We start from the raw sequence: 18,385 nt of genomic DNA, 5'->3' as shown, positions 1-18,385 counted from the left end.
TTCAACAAGACGGGGCTTTAGCTCTCACAGCTCACTCAATCAAAGAATATTTTTGAAAAAAAAGTTCAATGTGATGCCCAGGTGCCCTAGATCACTAGATCTCAACCCAATCAAAAATATTTGGTCTTGGATCAGCAATCAACTGACATACTATGAAGTTCAATCAGCTCAGCATTTGAAACAACTTTTGAATGAGTACTGGCTGAAGGTACCTCGCGTGATGTGCATGAAATTAGTTTAATCAATACATAAACGAGTTTATCTTTGCTATAAAAACAAAGGAGGACACTTTAAATATTAATTTTGCTTTTTTTTTTAATTTTTTGTTCGAATGTTGCAATTCGTTTAAACTTTTGTGCTTCTTATTTTTCCTAAAAGATTTTTTGTAATTGTTTTTTTCTAACTAAATATTAAAATTTTTATAATATGTTAATACTCATTTTAAAGCTAATTACTTTTTCTTTAATAAATAAAAAAAATTAAGTTGATATCATTTTACAGTTTTTTTTTATTAAACAAAAACCAAACATACTTGATAAAAATTCTGCAATCGTTTAAACTTTCGTGAATAGCTGTATTAAAGTTCCTTTGAACAAACATCCTCTTTCAACTTCAGTATCAACAGGCTAGACGTTTGAGTAAGCCACATGCCCTCTTAGTTACCAATCTTGAACTACAAAATTCATGGGTATTCCTCTATAATACATGACTTCTCCTTCGGTCCCCAGTGAAAAAAAAAAAAATTTTTGGAATGAAGACATGTTTTTCTGATAATAATAATAATAGTAATAGTAACAATAATAATAATAATAATAATAATAATAACAATAATAATAATAATAATAATAATAATAATAATAATAATAATAATAATAATAATAATAATAATAATAATAATAATAATAATAATAATAATAATAATAATAATAATAATAATAATAATAATAATAATAATAATAATAATAATAATAATAACAACAACAACAAATAATGATAATAAAAAAAATAATAATAATAGTAATAATAATAGTAACAATAACAATAATAATAACAATAATAATGATAAAAGAGAGATCTGGAAATATGTTGCATGGTCTTCGAGCGTGTTCTTGTGCCCCGCGAAATTTATAGAGACATTTTATTAGTGGAAAGCTCCTTCATTGAGCCCATTTCTTTCGGTAAAACGGGAAAAATGATTTTTTGATTATGTTTACTCCGATTTCACTTTCATTTTACTTTCAATATTTACAATATTTACAATATTTTAGCTCGTGACAAAATAAGCATAAACAATGTTGTTTCCTTTTATATTGAATTTAGAATTATTATATAATGCCTCATTGCATTTTACAAGGCGGTTATTTCAATAACACTTTGCGTTCTTGGCAATCAAGCTCATCAGGCCTTTCTGCTTATTCACTTATCTATCCAATTTTTATCAGGTTAAATTACACTTTATTGCTTTGTCTTGTGTGCATATATGTTTCTATATACTTAAGCGCACACGCACACAAACATAAACAAACAAACAAACAAACAAACAAACAAACAAACAAACAAACAAAAAAGCAAAAAGACAAAAAAACAGACACACTAAAACACACAAACAAACAAACAAACAAACAAACAAACAAACAAGAAAAAAACAAAAAAACAAATATACTTGCACACTAAAACAAACTAACAAACAAACAAACAAAAAAACACACTAAAAAAAACAAACACACACACTAAAAAAACAAACACACACACTAAAACAAACACACACACATATCTGCTGTGAATGTATTATCTTTTATGTTGCATTGTAGTACATCCTGTATTAAAATTATGGAAAGGAAATAGTTTTTAAAAATTACAAAAATTTTTATAAATATGATACAAATTAAAACAATTATTTGGTTAGGCTTCAATGTTTGTAAAATTTTAAGAATCATTATTAAAGTCTCTTAGTTTACAAAAAAATCCCTCTAAAATTATAAAAAATATTATTGTTTTTAGTTGAAAATTGTATACTTTTTGCTCCAAAAATAATTATTTATTATGCTCAAGTTTAGACATTTTAAGTTTTAAATTGTAGTGGGATAAAGTAAAAAAAATCCTGATTTATTGTTAGAAATACTCACACATTTTTATCTTAAACATTAAATTTACTCATAAAATTACAAAGTGTCAGGTTTCTGTTTCATGCTCTTTTAACTTGCTTTTCATATCTTTACTAAAGTTTTAAGTTTAATGCAAAGTACTTATTTATTAATAAAAGTGACTTTTACAGTTGTTTTTTTTCCATTTAGTCTGTTCCATCTACCTTTTTTGATAAAATTCATAAATATATCAGTTAAGATAGGTCATTAAGAATGGTTGGTTATGATATTTATTTTTTTTTTTTAGAAAATGGATGCATTTAAAAGTTAATATAACTTTTAGTCTAATTATTTTTCTAGTTATTTAGTTATATACCATTTAAATACAGCTCAATTTAGTATAAAAAAATGAAAAGTGGAGTTTGATAATTTTTTCTAAGTGGTCTTCATATCTTTTGCCATTCATACATACTCTGCTACCCAGCAAGCACACAACGTTGAAACAACATTGAAATAACGTTGATCGACGTTGATCAACGTTATTTCAACGTTGTTTCAACGTTGTGTGCTTGCTGGGTAATTTTGTGGGGTCATTCTGTGTCAAATCAGCAAGTCACCCTATGTTTTTGAATTTACTAGTTTTCACATATGTTAAAAACTTATGTAAGTTTGAAAAACTTGACTATCAATAAAACTTTGAGTATCTTCCTATGGCTCCTAAAATATTTAAATTTTTGCTAATATATGCTGAAAATTTTTTTTTAGACCAACCCTTATATTAAATAGCAATATTAAATGAATCAAATGAGGTATCAACATAAAACTAGCTACCTAGGCAGTTTTACTTGAGAATTTCCAATACACACTTAAATTTTCTGTATAACAATATAAATATATGTAAACTGATTAGCAAAAAAAAAAAGTGAGGTTTATGATTTAAGACACTTTTGATAGTCAAAATGATGATGTGACTTTAAAGATTTTCTTTTTTAGTGTTTTGCAAAAAACTAAGGTATCATGTTTTTTAAAGACGTTTTTTAGCTTCTTTGCAAGTGTGTGTGGTAGCTCCATGCTACTAAAACATGATTTTTGAGCACTTTATTTTGCTTTGCAAGTGTGTGTGGTAGCTCCATGCTACTAAAACATGATTTTTGAGTACTTTATTTTGCTTTCAACTTTTGATTAAGTGATTGATAAGTACTTTATGATAGCTGTCACTATTTATGTTGTCTTCAAAGAGGCTCCAAAAGGAATCCTGCTGTTATTCTTATTCCCATTATCAGTTTTAATATATGCATTTACTCACTTGGATTAGCTTTAACCTAAACCACACAATTGTGGACATTATTGGATCCATTAACGTAAAAATTTACTTCATCAGTGAACAAAATCCAATCTGAGCTTACATGGATAGAGTTTCAAATATTTATGCATAGACAGCATGGGTTTTTTTTTTCTTTTCCATTAGATTTTAATTGACTTCCTGAACAACTTCTTAGTAGTAACTTCAGGTTTCCAGAACCTGAGCATCTTGAACTGAGTCTGTTTACTCAAAATTTTAAATAATTTGCTGCTCTGTTAAGAGTTTTATGGGTTTCTTGTGCCAGCCTTTCAAAGTTTGGAATCTTATCACTATAGCAAAGCATGTTGACTTTTTTTCAGAACATTTATATAATAAATGTTCTGAAAAAATACAATAAACACGCTATATATAATAAACACACTGTATATAATAAAGTAATACATACATAAGTTATTTTTAAAGTTTATTTTAAATAACATACCAAAATAAAAATAACTATTCTATAGGATTTTGACTGGAACAATGTGAATACATGAATTTGATTTCATAACCTGCTTTGCTTCTCTTTTTTTGTTCCAACCTATCAAAAGTTATTGTATTTGCAAGTTACATAATCTATATGATAACAAACATGTCACACAACTAATTGATTTAGTATCTGTACAAGGTTAAATATCTGGACATCTGTTTGCTGATTATCTCTTAAAAAGAAATTGTATATTTGGTAATGAGAATTCTGGGGAAGATTCTTTCCCCAGAAAGCCTAGGTTCTCAAACTTTTCTTGATGTTGTTTTTAGAAGCATTACAAATTAATTGTTTATTATATTGGTGTCACAAAATTTACAAATCCTAAATGTGTTCACTTACTGCTCTTTTTTTTTAACTACCTAGTGCAGTTAATCTTTTGACTGTGCAGCCATCACAAGAAGATTTACCATAACTTTTAGCAAAAAATACCAATTCAACATCAATATTACAGTTTTATTTGTCATGGCAAATATTAATAAGGTTTTACTTTGTGCAGCACAGCCATCAGAAAAGTTTAAGTTGTCTTTATGTAATTAGTAACATGCTTTTGCTATTTACATACTAAGTACAAACTGTGCTCATTGTCCTCAGAAAGGAATCAAAATGATTAAGATATCAGTCCATCATTTGATTTATAGTATATAACATTAGCATGAAGCATACATTTAGCCTTGTTCCAATGATAGCTTTGCACCTCATCCTATATAAGAAATCAGAAGTTTACTGCAAAATTGCCCACAATTATAAAATACTGTGCATTCTGTATTATTCCTGTTGCAAATTATTATTACCATCAGATATTCATGGACTTAAGCAATTTTAAGAGCATCAATAACTTCCATAATGACTTTTGTCTTTCATCATAATGTTGATTTAAAAGACCTTGTTTTCTTGTTAAACCATCACATCATGGCTTGTATCAGCCAACATATTTTAATCCAATAAAACTTTTTTCCATTATTTAAAATTTTGCTAACTTTTTTTGATCTCCAAAAAATATCAGTTTTACTAAACATTTAAAAACAATGTTAATACACATCTTTTTTTATGTGTGTGATGTTTTGTGACTTCCTGTTACAAATTGCAACTAGTAATCTGATTAACAGGTACAGAAAAGTGAAAGCTACTATTGTGATGGTTGCCAAAATATACGTAAAAAGAATTTTTATGCCAAAACATTATTTAGAAGAGACATTTTTAAAGCATAAGGTCCAATAGGTTTCTTTTAAAATGTTTGATACCTTTTTATATAAAAGGGCCACAAAAAATACTTGAGGTGATATAATTTTTTCATCAAAAATCCTTTAAGTTAAATCTCAGTCTGTTTTTATTTATAGATTTACATATTTATCATATATACCATATATTTATAGTATAGCATATGTATACTATGGGATATCTAGGACCATAAGGAGTTTGGTACTCAAGTTTTAAAGTTTTCCATTCAAATGCCCTTTAGCATGTTAAAACTAGAATTTTCTAAAACATATTGTGATAATTTTTTGTATTTCTTGCTGTTATTATGTTATCCTTTACTGTTATTAGTATTGTTTATTATTTTATATTTATTCAGCCATAATGATGATGCATTGGATGAAATTAAGTCATTACCTGGTCAATTTAGGTAGATTTATTCATATATTATACAGTGTTTTATTTTTCCTTTTATGTATCAGTTATATAGATATAATGTTTATGTGTGGTATATTCATTTTAGGGTTGGTAAAAATAGGATTTTAAGTTACTTAAAGCCATTAATTGAAAATGGGCTAAAGACAGTTCTGCTATTTGGTGTTGTGAAAGATGAGCATAAGGTATTGAAAGCAATATATTACACAGATTTTTCATCCACATGTATCTATGTAAAGTCATACAAAATCTAAAAAAGAGGATATGCTTGTGGTGAAACTAACAAAACCCTTAATGCAATTTTTAGTTGCTCCACCTGAAAACAAATCAATTTTTATAAAATGAAATAAAAGTGAACAGGTAGCATAAATTAAATCTCACAAGTTTCTATTTTATATAAAGTATGTAAATTTTGTTGTCATTATGAAATGTAGAATGAGGTTCTAGTGCTATATATATATATATGTAAAGTTTCATAAAGTTATATCTTATATTAAACTCATGACTTTTTAAAGAATGGTAAGGGTGATGCTATCTATGATACACAGTTTAATCCTGTTATAAGCGCTATCAGCTTGCTAAAAGAATCATTTGACAGTTTGCTCATTGCATGTGATGTATGTCTTTGTGCTTACACTGATCATGGTCATTGTGGTAAAAATAACATTTTTTCTTTACTTTCTTGATTAATTCATATTTTGTGGTTTGTAATTTACATTTTTTTGAAAATATTTAGGCGTGCTGGATAATGAAGGTGCTATTAACAATAAAGCAAGTGTAAATGCTATTGCTCAAGCATCGCTTGTTTATGCTAAAGCAGGTGAAATTCATTTTAAAATACAGAATTTTATTGTTGTTCATTGAATTTTAGAATTATTATATTTATATAATTAGTTTGAATAGCTCTTATTAACATTTAGATTTTTTAAAATATTTTTATGACAGGTTGTCATATTATTGCTCCTTCAGATATGATGGATGGAAGGATTTTAGCAGTGGATCAAATCCTGAAAGAAAACTTCCTGAGAAATAAAGTAAAATTGCTTCGAATTTTTAGTTTTCGCTTCTTTTTCCTAATTTAAGATAAAATTGACATTAGTATTAGTTTAATGATTTACATAAATGTTTGATAATCAGTTTGTTTTAATAGTGTGCATAATAATTACTATTTTGCCTGAATGAAATAAACTTTTTTTTATTGAAATTAATCAAAAAGAACAAATGAGGATTAATTTTCTGAAAAAATTTAAAAAAAAACTTTTCATAAAGTTTTGATTTTTGTTTAATCCTTTTTTTTTTAATGTTTAAGATTTTTAGTTGTTCCACCTGAAAACAAATCAGTTTTTATAAAATGAAATAAAAATGAACATCAATTAAATCTCACAAATGTCCATTTTATATAAATTTTGTTATCATTATGAAATATAGAATGAGGTTCTAGTGAGGTTTTAGGCAGAATATATTTCTCATCATTCATTCTTATTGTTTAAATATTTGATAGGTTGCAATAATGAGCTACTCAGCCAAGTTTGCATCTTGTTTTTATGGTCCATTCAGGTATCATTTGAAGTAAAAAATAAATACTTAAGCTGTTAAAACCTTGTGTAACTATTTTTATCTTTGATTTTTCATCTGTTGTTTTGAAAAATCTGAAATTTTTATATGGTGCTTTTATTAAAGTCTAGTATTTTATATTTTATTATATAAATTTTTATATAATATTTTTTTAACATTTTCATGAACTTTTTAAAATGTAGCACAAAAACATTTAACTATTTTCTTTTAATTTATTTCATAATAAAATATTATAACAAAATATAATATACAATATAATTTAAAAAAATGAAAACTGTGTTACTGTTATCTATGTGATGTTTGTTTAACAAACTAATGTGTCTTAAGGGATGCAGCAGGTTCAGCTCCTGCATTTGGTGATCGTAGATGCTACCAACTGCCTCCTCAAGCTGCCGGACTAGCTAATAGAGCAGTGGCATGTTTTTTATTCTTTTTTTTTTTTTTAAATTGCATACATAATTGCATAGTCAGGGGGAAAATACAATAATTACAATAGTAGTATTGATAACAATAACCATGATAAAAATACTTCAAAGAGTAAGGAAGATTTTAAAAGGCTACCAGTGTTAATAGTAAAATTGTTACTTTCTAATTATAATATTTATGAAGGTGTGTTAAGAACTCTAATTTATTCTTCTTATTGTTGTTTAATTCTAAGATTTATTTGTCTGCTTAACTGACCACGTTGATGGAGGACAATTCACTTTTAATATTTTAGTCTCGTGATGTTGAGGAAGGAGCTGATATTTTGATGGTCAAGCCAGGAATGGCTTATCTTGATGTTGTAAAAGAAATAAAAAACAGAGTAATAATATGAAATGTTTTTGTTTTTTTAAGTTTTTTAATTTTTTTGTATTCTAGTGTTCAATAGGGTTTTTTTGCTTGATTTTAAATTTTTTTAGCATCCTGATTATCCTTTAGCTGTATATCAAGTAAGGATTGTTTCAACATTTCAACTGATCTTAATTTAAAAGCTATAGTCTTATAGCAGTAGTAGCTTGAACTAACAACTAATTATTGCAGTAAAAACTGTGCACATTTAGCAGAATTATCAGGTTTTTAAGTGGAATCTTTATTGAGACATGATCACTATTAAAAAACCATTTTGCGAAACCACTAATGCATAGCTTTTATAATGGCAAAATCTTTATGACCTCTAATTATTAATATCACTTAAAATATTACTCAAAAGAGCTGATATTCTTTGTGTAGTACCATAAGGTATTATAGTGAAACATTCTGGGGGGACTGCATAACAATATTAAAATTTTTAAAAATTTACTTTATACCCTGGTACACCCTAAAGCCGATGCATAAAATTTTTTTTACAATTTGCTTTTTGAACAAAAAAATTTTTTATTGTTTTGTTTTTGTTTTTTTTTTTGTTTATTTGTTGTTGTTTTTTTTGTTTGTTTTTTTTAACTCAATTACATGATTTTTATTTATAAAAAAAACGTTAAAACCAAAAAAGTTTGCCTCGAAGGTTAAAGAAAGTTCTGAATAAAAGCGGCAGCATAAAAAGAAATCAAAAACTACTGCCATGCTCTTGGTGCTCATTCACTACTACCGTCTGTTTATGCAGTTGAGATTCTAGTTCATCCAAAAATATTGCTTTTATAGACATATTTACTTCTATTTTATCCATTTTTTCAGGTATCAGGTGAATACGCCATGTTATATCATGCAAGTCAACAAGGTGCGTTTGACATGCAGCGTGCAGTTATGGAATCATTTGATTGCATGATGAGAGCCGGTAAAAAAAATAGAATTTAACTGTTGTTGTTGTTTTTAATAGACTCAGAATATAAGATTATTTTTTAAAATTAATTGTGCAACAATATTTTAATCTTGAGTTATAAATTTTTTCCCATTTTATGTTATATTCTTGACTTCCTATATTCATTTAGGTGCGACGATTTTAATTTCATATTTCACACCACAAGTATTAAAATGGTTAAAAGAATAGATAGTGAACTTTTATTATTTATTAAATATGATTTAAAATGTGTGCAAAAGTGGAAAATTGTGATAATAATGACATTTTAAATGAAAAATTGTGATAATTATGACCTTTCAAATGAAAAATTGTGATAATTATGACCTTTCAAATGGAAAATAGTGATAATTATGACCTTTCAAATGGAAAATAGTGATAATTATGACCTTTCAAATGAAAAATAGTGGTACAAGCTATTATTGCAGGTAAGTAAATTTAAATTTATTCAAGTATAAAACTTTTTACTTTTTTTTGCTATTTTTAAATTAGTCACACTTTATGTAAAAAAATATTCTTAGGTTCAGCAGAGTTAAAAAAGCCCATCAGGCTTGTCAGTAGTTTAACGCTTCCAAATTTGTCAAAATTACGAAAGGACCAAACAAAATTTATTTCTTTTCGATTAAAGTGATAACTTTATATGGATCTAAATCCTTTATACCAAACGCTCTACCTTCTTCAGGACCAATGAAGTTTTGGAAGAGATACAGACTAAGGGTCTGCGTATCGTTTCATTTCTGTATCGTTATCATTCCGATATGATAGCGGAAAAAAAAGTGTCATCGGATTGAAGAGAGTTTTGGTATATACCGAGATTTAAGCTAACTACATTACCGAATAAAATTTTTTTACAGATTTTTTGTCGTAATTATTCCGATGACACTTTTTTTTTCCGCTATCATATCGGCATGATAACAATACGGAATTGAAACGTTACGCAGACCCTTAACACAGACAACCTCAGTTAAAGATTTTGAGTGAAAATTTTAAACTTAAAAAAGGAGAATAGATAGACTGTTTATCTACTGTAAAGACATTCAAAGTTTAGTTGAAAAACTTGTAAGTAAATTAGGAGAAGTATTGATGCTGATTTCACTGTCAAGAGTATATTTGATAGAGGCTGCAACTGTCAGATAGGGACTGCAATTTTTTATTAAAGCATGAATGTCTTTTCATTTAATATAGTGAATCTGATTAGAAAGCAGATCAAAGTATTCAGACGCAGAAAACCCGTAACACTATTTTGTTAATGGTAGGGGTGCGGATTTTCTCTATCTTTCTCAACATGGTTAATCGAGCTGATTGACTTCAAGAGCCGAATTTAAAATCTTACGTGAGCCGAAGAGCCGCATTTTAAAAGCGCATCTTGAGAAGTTTTTATTAAGTCTCGTTTTTGTTGTAAAGGTTTACAAAAAAAAAAGTTGTTGAAAAAAAGAAAAAAAAAATGTACTTGAAACTTAAAAAGCTGCTTGGAGCATTTAAAAAATTAAGACTAGGCTAAACTATGCATATGAGACTTAGAATATTAGGTTGATGGTAAAAAAAACTTAGTATCACATATCGCATAGAGTGAATTTTAACAAATCATTTTTGCCTTCCTATAATTTATGACAAGAAAACAAACGAAAGTTTTTGTTTAAATTTATTTCTGTTTTGTTTCCAGCAAAAGATGTTTGTTTCAGTAGTAATATATTCTAGAGTACTTTTAATTGCAATGCACGTCAATTCAACAAATCTAGCCCACTTTGACAAAGAGCCATATAATGGAGAGCCATTTTTATATTTATTTAAAAAAAATTTGCTACAATAAATCTCAAAATCAAAATCTCAAACTTTGATAACAGGGGCCTAAGTTTAAGAAGATCAATCAGACCCTTTTTTCTTTTTTTCTTTTTCGTTATTTTGCTTCATCATTCTTTGTTTTCACTAACTTCATTCAGAAAATAAACATTAAAACAGTTGAGAAATTTTCAGTCATTTATAAATTATGAAATAAAGAAAGTTTAAAACTTTGTGTTTCTTGGCAATCAAAACAAGCTAATGTATATAATTAAAAATCTATCAAAATATGTTCTATCTCAATGTAGCAGTATGGCAGAAAATGAAACATTTTTGAAGGAAAATCCATTAAATTCATAACTGGAAATGTCGACAAACGACTTCATTATCCCAAGAAAATTGTGTGAAAACATTTAGTTAAAAGTATTCCGTTATATAAAATATTCCGTTATGCAAAATATATCGGATGGAACATTTATGGTAGTATGAGTGTGAATTGTTCACTGGTAAAATTTGGTACTATGAATTGACTAATTTCAATGTGAAAATAAAGATTCATATGTTAAACCAAAGCTGAAATTGTATTTTCTTCAGCCGGAGATTTTTAATTTCAGTCACATATTCGGCGTTTTGTACAACTGAGGCTACTGAGACTTAGTTTTCTACAATGAAGTTATTCTTATCAACTTTGCTTGTAGTTCCAAAGAAAGTGGTATAATGATCAAGTGATCCTCTGCAAAAATGGCGAGAAGATAGCTGTTTAACATTTAAATGTTTAATTGACTAGTTAATTATAGGTACCGAGTTTTTAATTAAAACGTTTTGACCAAAGTATTTTTTACCATCATCGTTTTCACACTATAAGAAAAATACCAAAATTCAGCACAAAATGAATGTGAACAAGAAAAAGTGATTTGATACTGGAAAGATCAGCTTTTTCTTTAGTCAATGTTTTGCAATTAACGTATATGGAGTAGAGACAAAAAAGGGCAATTAAGTTTGATAATGGGTATCTGTGTTAAAAATACCTATAAACTTTTACAAAAATAGCATCATTACTTTATGTATGAAATATTACAAACTCAAATTTTATTACTTTGATTCCTAAAATATGAATCTTTGACTTCTCATATTTTCATATTTTACTTCAGAAAATATGAATCTTTGAGAGAATATTTTACTTCAAACCAGAAAATCATTCAAAGTTGCAATTTTGAATTTCTCAACGATTTTTTCAACAGTTTGCTGCTTATAATGTGTCTTTAATTGGTAAAGTTTTGGTTTAGTAAGGGTTGTTAAAGTATGTTTCATAATCAACTGACGGAATGGATGGCCTGTTTTCTTTGTAACGAGTGCTATTTAAAAGATCAGTATCTGAATTAGCGGAATTAAAGAACGTCGGCACGGGACCACCGTTTGTTAAATGGACTTTTGAAAGATAATCGCCTGTATAGTTCTGTTTTAACATGTGAGGTAAGGGATTTACTTTAGTAATAGGGCCGTCGTTTATTCTGACATTATTTCTGGAGTTCGGAAAATCTGCAACGAAGTTTTCATTGTAACCCTAAACAAATTAACATTTAAAATTCTTTTAAGAAAAAAATGAAATGCAAAGCAAAATTTGATAACTATAAATAAACAGCTTTATAAACAGTTAGCAATTTTTTAAGAAAGTTTATAGCTCCTGTTACAAGAAAGTTACATTTAAAAATGATATATTAATACAAACTAACATCACGGTAGAACGATTCTGTTAATCAAGTGTAATAATTTTTTGCACTAAATGAGGGAAAAAAATTGTTACACTCAAGAACAAAAAAATGGAAAAGATGATAAAAGCTTCGATTGAAGGTATGAAGTCTGAGTTCTATAGTTGATAATATAATTTTTTTGATTAATTTGATTAATTAAATTTAGTTAATTTTTTAATTGAACTCAATAAATATTTTCATTAATTTAAAGAACTGAGCCTTCATAACTCAATCGAAGCAGTTCTTATCGTCTTTTCTATTTTTCGAATTTGCTACATAGAACTGTTTGCTACTCAGCCTTTAATGTTAATTATGCCATATTCAGCCTTTGATTAACTTCAGTTATGTTATATTCAGCCTTCCATTGAAATTATTAGGCATTTCTTTTTCTTAAAATGTTATTTTTCAGTAAGTCGTAACTGGATTGGATTCATTTCCAACCGACTCAACTCATGAAATCCTTCAATATTTAAGAAAATTATAATCATACTTACGTTATTACCTTCGTAACAAAAAAAAAGGTTAAACTTACTATGTTATTTTTCATTGGATGGTTATAGATTTGTCCGTTTGGTCCCAAGTAGTTCGGATTGACGCCGCTTGGTTCGTTAGGTTGTACTATAACTCGTTTATTTTGCTTATGTTTGTTTGGGCTATGGATAGATGTTTCAAGTCTATATAAGTCAGTTTGTTGGTTTATTGCATTCTCTTCTTGAAAAGCAGGATTTTTATACTCGTTTTGAATCCTGGAATCGTTTAAATGTTGAGTTTTTTTCTTTTTATCTCTTTTGTTTGATTCATAAAGATCCGTGTCGTAGTCGTCATTTATAAACAAAAGAACAGCCACGTGTATTAGCGCCATAAATAAACATGCTGCAGCAGCGCAAGCAACATAAAACATGATTGCATGATCTAGATTGCCAGTCAAAGGTGTGATCCACGCGGGAATGAGTGTACTAGGATCTCTGTTGTCAGATGCGTATGCGATTGTTAAGCCAAATACAATTGCTTCAAAAAAGAACAATAAAGCTGCATCAATTGTTTTTGATTACCAGAAATGCACAAAACGGTGGGTTATAAATTGTGTAAAAAATGTGCAATGTGATAAGGTTCTTATCAAAATTATTTCATAAAAATACTGTTTTTTCAGAAAACTCAATAATATTTGCAGACCAGATCAATAGAAATTATTTACCTGCTCCTAATGTAAAAATTCCACAAATGTAAATTAAAAATCTGACGACTCTCGGGTATTTCGTAAGTCCAAAACCAACGACAACAATAACTAATAACGCAGCTCCTGATGATGAGATGCCGGCAATCATGCAGTACTGTAGCACTTTGATATCTTAACAAAGTATTTTCATTTCTTTCATAAAATTTCAGTTTTTACATAAAAACATTGAAGTGAAACGAAAATTATTTTTTAAAAAACGTTTTACAAAGAAGAAAGGTGTTAGAGATGAAGAAAAAAGTTTTGAACGAGATCCATGAAATGTTTAATACAATTTGTATTCAGAGGGGAACGGTGCTCCCTTTTCTGAAGCCCTCTTCAAATTTTACAATTTTTTTTTTTTTTTTCACCATTTCATAATAGTGAAACTTTATGAGTTCCCTGATTTTACCGGAAGTCACAGTTTTAAGCAACCGTTTCCATCCACCGTTGAAGGTAAGCCTAATCATTTCGATTTATTTTTAAAAATTTATGTCATACCTTTATATCGGATTTCGTTTGTGGTATTTGAGTAAGTTCGGCACTCCCAACTTGTAGCTGGTGGGAAATTTGTGCATGTTTCCCATAATCCAACACTCAACAATTGAGTATTTTCTGCATATATAAATAAAATCAGTTGTCAATTTATTAAATGAACGAAATATTCACTTTTTCATTAAAATTGAAGCACGCAATTTAAGAATAACGTGCAGCTCTTTATTTCTCAACTCGAATAAAAAAATCCTCTGAAAATATTTCCTTAATCTTTGGAATTGTAAACTGGCATATAAATACCTGTTTTCGTCCACCAAGGCGCTTTAATACACGAAGCTATACCTGTTGCAATACCTCCACACAAAAAGATAATTTTAAAAACAATAATACAGAGCTTAGATTTATTTCTAGTTTTTGGTTGTGGTAAATCGGTTTTGCCAATATTATTATCATTGTAATCTACTCTATTGTTTGGGTTAATATCATAATGAACTTTCCTATTGTTGGGTTGTTCATATTTGTCAAAAGGTTGAATTTCTTCAGTAGAGTAGTTTCCAGTTGTCTGAAATATTAGTTGTCGTTGTAAAGGAGTGGATTGCTCATAGTTATCAAAAATGTCGTCATTCCGTCTCAGATCTCTTCGATTATGGCGATCATATGTAGAATCGCTAAATCTTCTTTGTCGAAACCGACGATCTTTAGGCGGCATATTTCTATGCCTATTGTGTGCCGGAGTTTCATATCTCTTATCTCTATACTCGTATCTTTCTTTCGACGATCTTTCATTACGGTGCTTTCTCCTTGTATGGTCATTTCTATAAAATTCCTGCGAAAAGTAGTTTGCATTTGGCTCCCTATAAAAAGCTTCGTTTCTTCCATTCACTGGATAACGATTTTGTACAATGCTGAACCCGTTATGAACAGGTGCCGAATCACTAAAATAAGGATGTTCATACATGTGATATTTGGACGAGTTACCATTCATATGATGATAGTTGCGGGGCATTAGATTTTCATGTCTACGGTTGTGTTTGGATATGTTTTCGCCGTAATAGCTTTCTTCATCTTCATAACTATACATTCTTATAGTTTTTATGCCTCTTTAGCACAAGATCAAGTTCTTTACTTCTCGGCCATCTCCGCAAATAGACTTCTTTCAAATTAAAAAACAGTAAAAAAAAAAAGTTTTGGTTCACCAATTTTGTTGTTTATATTATAATCCAACAAGCTATTGATTTAATTTTCTGAGAACAATTCTATGAGAGATTAACTTTGCATACTTCTATTATAAGCGATGTAAAGCCCATTTGTGGAGCTTATAGATTTCAATACTGTCATTGTACTGGTTTTATACGTATTTATATTAAGTTTTTTTTAGCCAATTGCAAGAGTAAAAAAAAGACTGGCGCTTTTTGAATTATGAGTAAAAAAAACTCGGGGAAATGAAAATATGAAAATTTCCGTATTTTTGTGACTACGTTTGTGTTATGAAACGTGTGCATATCTGCAACTAGTGAATTTGAAACAAATTTTATTCTGTTTATTTATCTCTTAGAATGAGAAAATAATTTTGGAACGTTTTTTCGTTTTTCATCTAACGTAAATGTATATATGTAAATTTAATGCATGACGTTTATATAAAGTATATAATATGCGTAACTTATATATATTAGAATGTACATGAGTTTTACTTCGATTTATACAACGAAGCGTAAATGTTGAACTTGGCTTATAAAAATTATTTCCAGATTTAATTTCTTCAATTTGATAAAATTTTATTACATATTGAGCCTCTTGAAAAGTTTTAAGAGGTTTATTTACGGTTTTCTTTTCTTTAAGAACTTTCTCTAAGAATTTAACTAAAGAAAAAAGTTGAAAATTATCACCTCAAAGAATAAAAGTAAAAACACTTCGAGTCCTATGAAAAAAACTATCGCTTAGTCTGATAAGAAAAAAAAATTCTATTATGAGAGCTCATCCCCAATTTACAACTCTCAAATACACAGCTTAACATGAAGTAATCAACCAAGCATTTTGGATTAATATATCAATTGTAGATTAATCCACTTTGCACAATGACTAATCGGCATAATAACTTTGTGTAATCGGAATGTTTAAATTAGAAGTGTAATTTGCTTATAAAAAGCCATTTATATTTTATTTCGAATGTTTTTTTAAGTGCTAGTTAAAAAAAAAAAATTTAAAAATTTAAGAACCAATAACCTGATTTATAATGAATGTAAATGTTTAGACGCGTTTTTAAACATTCCAGTATCATAATGAAATATAGTTTTAATGGGTTTTTAACGATTCCTGAATCATCCAATGAGTAATATTTTACTTAAACATGTTACCTGGCAACTAAATTTCTTCAAAAAATCCACGTGAATATTAGATATTTATATCCTTTTAAGGAGAGATAAAATGACACAAATGTTCAATTTTTTATACAATATAATAAATGAAAAATGGTAAAGATGCCCTCAATTGACCCTCTCATTAACCAAGTTAATTAACTTTATTAAACAAAAAGTGGAGAAATAAAATGACATGCATAGTTTTCATTTAAAATTCTCTTTAAAGTATAAAGTTAAAGAAGTATTTTTTTAGTGTTAGTTCATAAGCTCTCTAGTATTGTTAGAGAGTTGATAATGAATATTCAAATTTCCGAAAAACACTCAAATTAGAAGAAAAAATATTTCTGCTTGCCTTAAACCTTTAATCTTAAATTTTACATTCTTTTTTCACCCACTAAAAAGCCCCTTAATGTTAAGGAAAGACGCTGGCATGACGAAAACTGTGACGATATTAAAAAGATGAAGATAAATTTGACGAATTAATATTATAATGTGTATATAATGCACCTCTATACACCAAGGGGAATGAGCTTAAATTAAATACAAAAGTTACAAAAAAAAATAATTTGGTTTATTTTATTTTTATAGTACTTTAATTCGTTTTATATAAAAGAGAAAGAAAAGCAATTTTGCTAACGTAATATAAACAACTTCCGGCATCAATGAATAAACAACACGCTATTGCTATAGAAAAATGCTCAAAAAATTAAACGCTTCACCGTTTCTTGGAAAAAACAAAAGTAATAGCATTTCTTTTTTAATGTTTCAGTTTGCTATCTGATCCTTCAGATGTTTTTTCTTTAAAGACCTGGGCATGTTAATTTAGAATTACTAAAAAAAAGGCTGAAAAAAAACTTTTTTCGTATCAGTCAAAAGAATACCTATCTAAGAATTTTAAAGAATTCTAAACAAAAAGATATTTTACAAGCATATGGCTTATGGAAGCCAATCTGCTTTTGTTACACAGTGGGGCTATTACAAGCAATTAGGTGGTAGAAATTATTTATAAGGAGATTTATTTTTTTGTTTTCGACACAAGCAAAGAAAAAATGAACTTAATAGATGACGCCGAGGTTTAATTTTGGGAAGAGGAACCTGAATTGAATAGCCTCCCTTCCTTCTCCTTCCTTCATCCCCCTTTCTCTCCTGGATCATTAAGGATAACTGTCTCTAATTATTTAAAGTAATTTAGTTATAATATGTAAACATTATATATTATATAAATAATAAATAAAAGTTGTTTTTTGGGGGAGAGGGTCAGGGATTTTTTAGGGATGTCACCACCTCAATAAACCCCCAAAACCTTTTTTTGCTTTTTATTTTTCGTTTCGTTTTTTTGTTAATAGCGAATAATAACAAATAATAGCGTCAGTAAACAAATGACCAAATCTTCTACAGTTCAATTTACTAAAGTTTTAGGGTCACCAACCAGAGGCATCTTAATACCCAATCCAACAATAACAAAAAGTATACGCGTGCTTCAAAATTTGTCTTAAACGTTAATAAGCCCACTTTTAAGGTATTTAAACATAAGGCCAGAACAGATTTATCAAAAATATTTATTATTATTTGAAAATAATGCAGCTTTATAACTCCAATTTCCCAATAAAGAATATCATGTTTTATTTAAAAAAGAAATCGCATTTTTAAACAAAGTTTTTGAATTTTAGGGACCTTCAGATTCCAAAGTGTAAAATAATTAAGCTGAAATTTTGAATTACTTTGATAAAAGTGTTAAAAAAACTACGGCTTTCCGGATTTTTTTTTTTCCACCTTCTGAACTTTATTCCACCATTTCCCCAGTTGTGCGTTAAAACATTTAATGAAAACAATTTTTCTCATTGAAATATTCCTCATAACTCAGCAGGTTTTGAACTGGCAAAAAGTGAACTGGTA

The 18,385-nt window shown here is 28.1% G+C and overlaps 2 protein-coding genes across 4 annotated transcripts; one reads left to right on the top strand and one right to left on the bottom strand.

Annotated features, from left to right (window-relative positions):
- Positions 1-1,261: 1,261 nt before the first annotated feature.
- On the top strand, positions 1,262-9,215 carry LOC145181413 (delta-aminolevulinic acid dehydratase-like). 3 transcript variants are annotated; one of them, XM_090101297.1, is made up of 12 exons: positions 1,262-1,442; positions 5,490-5,540; positions 5,634-5,730; positions 6,061-6,199; positions 6,282-6,365; positions 6,515-6,579; positions 7,047-7,102; positions 7,448-7,535; positions 7,839-7,925; positions 8,023-8,052; positions 8,774-8,873; positions 9,028-9,215. In XM_090101297.1, the coding sequence occupies exons 1-12, from the start codon at positions 1,333-1,335 to the stop codon at positions 9,084-9,086; spliced, it is 966 nt and encodes a 321-aa protein (XP_089957423.1). In that variant the 5' UTR covers positions 1,262-1,332; the 3' UTR covers positions 9,087-9,215. The 3 variants fall into 3 exon arrangements, with proteins under 3 accessions (XP_089957423.1, XP_089957424.1, XP_089957422.1); XM_090101296.1 differs by having other exon boundaries at positions 1,267-1,442; positions 6,491-6,579; XM_090101298.1 differs by lacking the exon at positions 8,023-8,052 and having other exon boundaries at positions 1,263-1,442; positions 6,491-6,579.
- Positions 9,216-11,666: 2,451 nt separating this feature from the next.
- On the bottom strand, positions 11,667-15,370 carry LOC145181707 (uncharacterized). Its single transcript, XM_090100796.1, has 5 exons — positions 14,433-15,370; positions 14,139-14,252; positions 13,620-13,772; positions 12,957-13,432; positions 11,667-12,237 (listed from the first exon to the last, which is right to left on the bottom strand). The coding sequence occupies exons 1-5, from the start codon at positions 15,211-15,213 to the stop codon at positions 11,956-11,958; spliced, it is 1,806 nt and encodes a 601-aa protein (XP_089956922.1). The 5' UTR covers positions 15,214-15,370; the 3' UTR covers positions 11,667-11,955.
- Between the last annotated feature and the right edge of the window lie 3,015 nt (positions 15,371-18,385).

Source organism: Hydra viridissima, unplaced genomic scaffold, assembly GCF_058129835.1.
Source record: "Hydra viridissima isolate aposymbiotic clone 2 unplaced genomic scaffold, HvirCarnegie_v1 scaffold_10, whole genome shotgun sequence".
NCBI classification, from domain to species: domain Eukaryota; kingdom Metazoa; phylum Cnidaria; class Hydrozoa; order Anthoathecata; family Hydridae; genus Hydra; species Hydra viridissima.
The sequence above is the reverse complement of the archived record's forward strand: the minus strand, read 5'-3'. Positions and strand labels throughout refer to the sequence as shown.

Coding starts and splice junctions, on each gene's coding strand:
- LOC145181413 (XM_090101296.1), top strand. CDS start 1,333: ATGCCTCATTGCATTTTACAAGGCGGTTATTTCAATAACACTTTGCGT. Junction 1,443..5,489: donor ATCTATCCAATTTTTATCAG/GTTAAATTACAC, acceptor ATATTTATTCAG/CCATAATGATGATGCATTGG. Junction 7,536..7,838: donor GACTAGCTAATAGAGCAGTG/GCATGTTTTTTA, acceptor TTAATATTTTAG/TCTCGTGATGTTGAGGAAGG.
- LOC145181707 (XM_090100796.1), bottom strand. CDS start 15,213: ATGTATAGTTATGAAGATGAAGAAAGCTATTACGGCGAAAACATATCC. Junction 13,433..13,619: donor AATTTTTACATTAGGAGCAG/GTAAATAATTTC, acceptor TCTTTTTTGAAG/CAATTGTATTTGGCTTAACA. Junction 12,238..12,956: donor ATCCAATGAAAAATAACATA/GTAAGTTTAACC, acceptor TAATTTGTTTAG/GGTTACAATGAAAACTTCGT.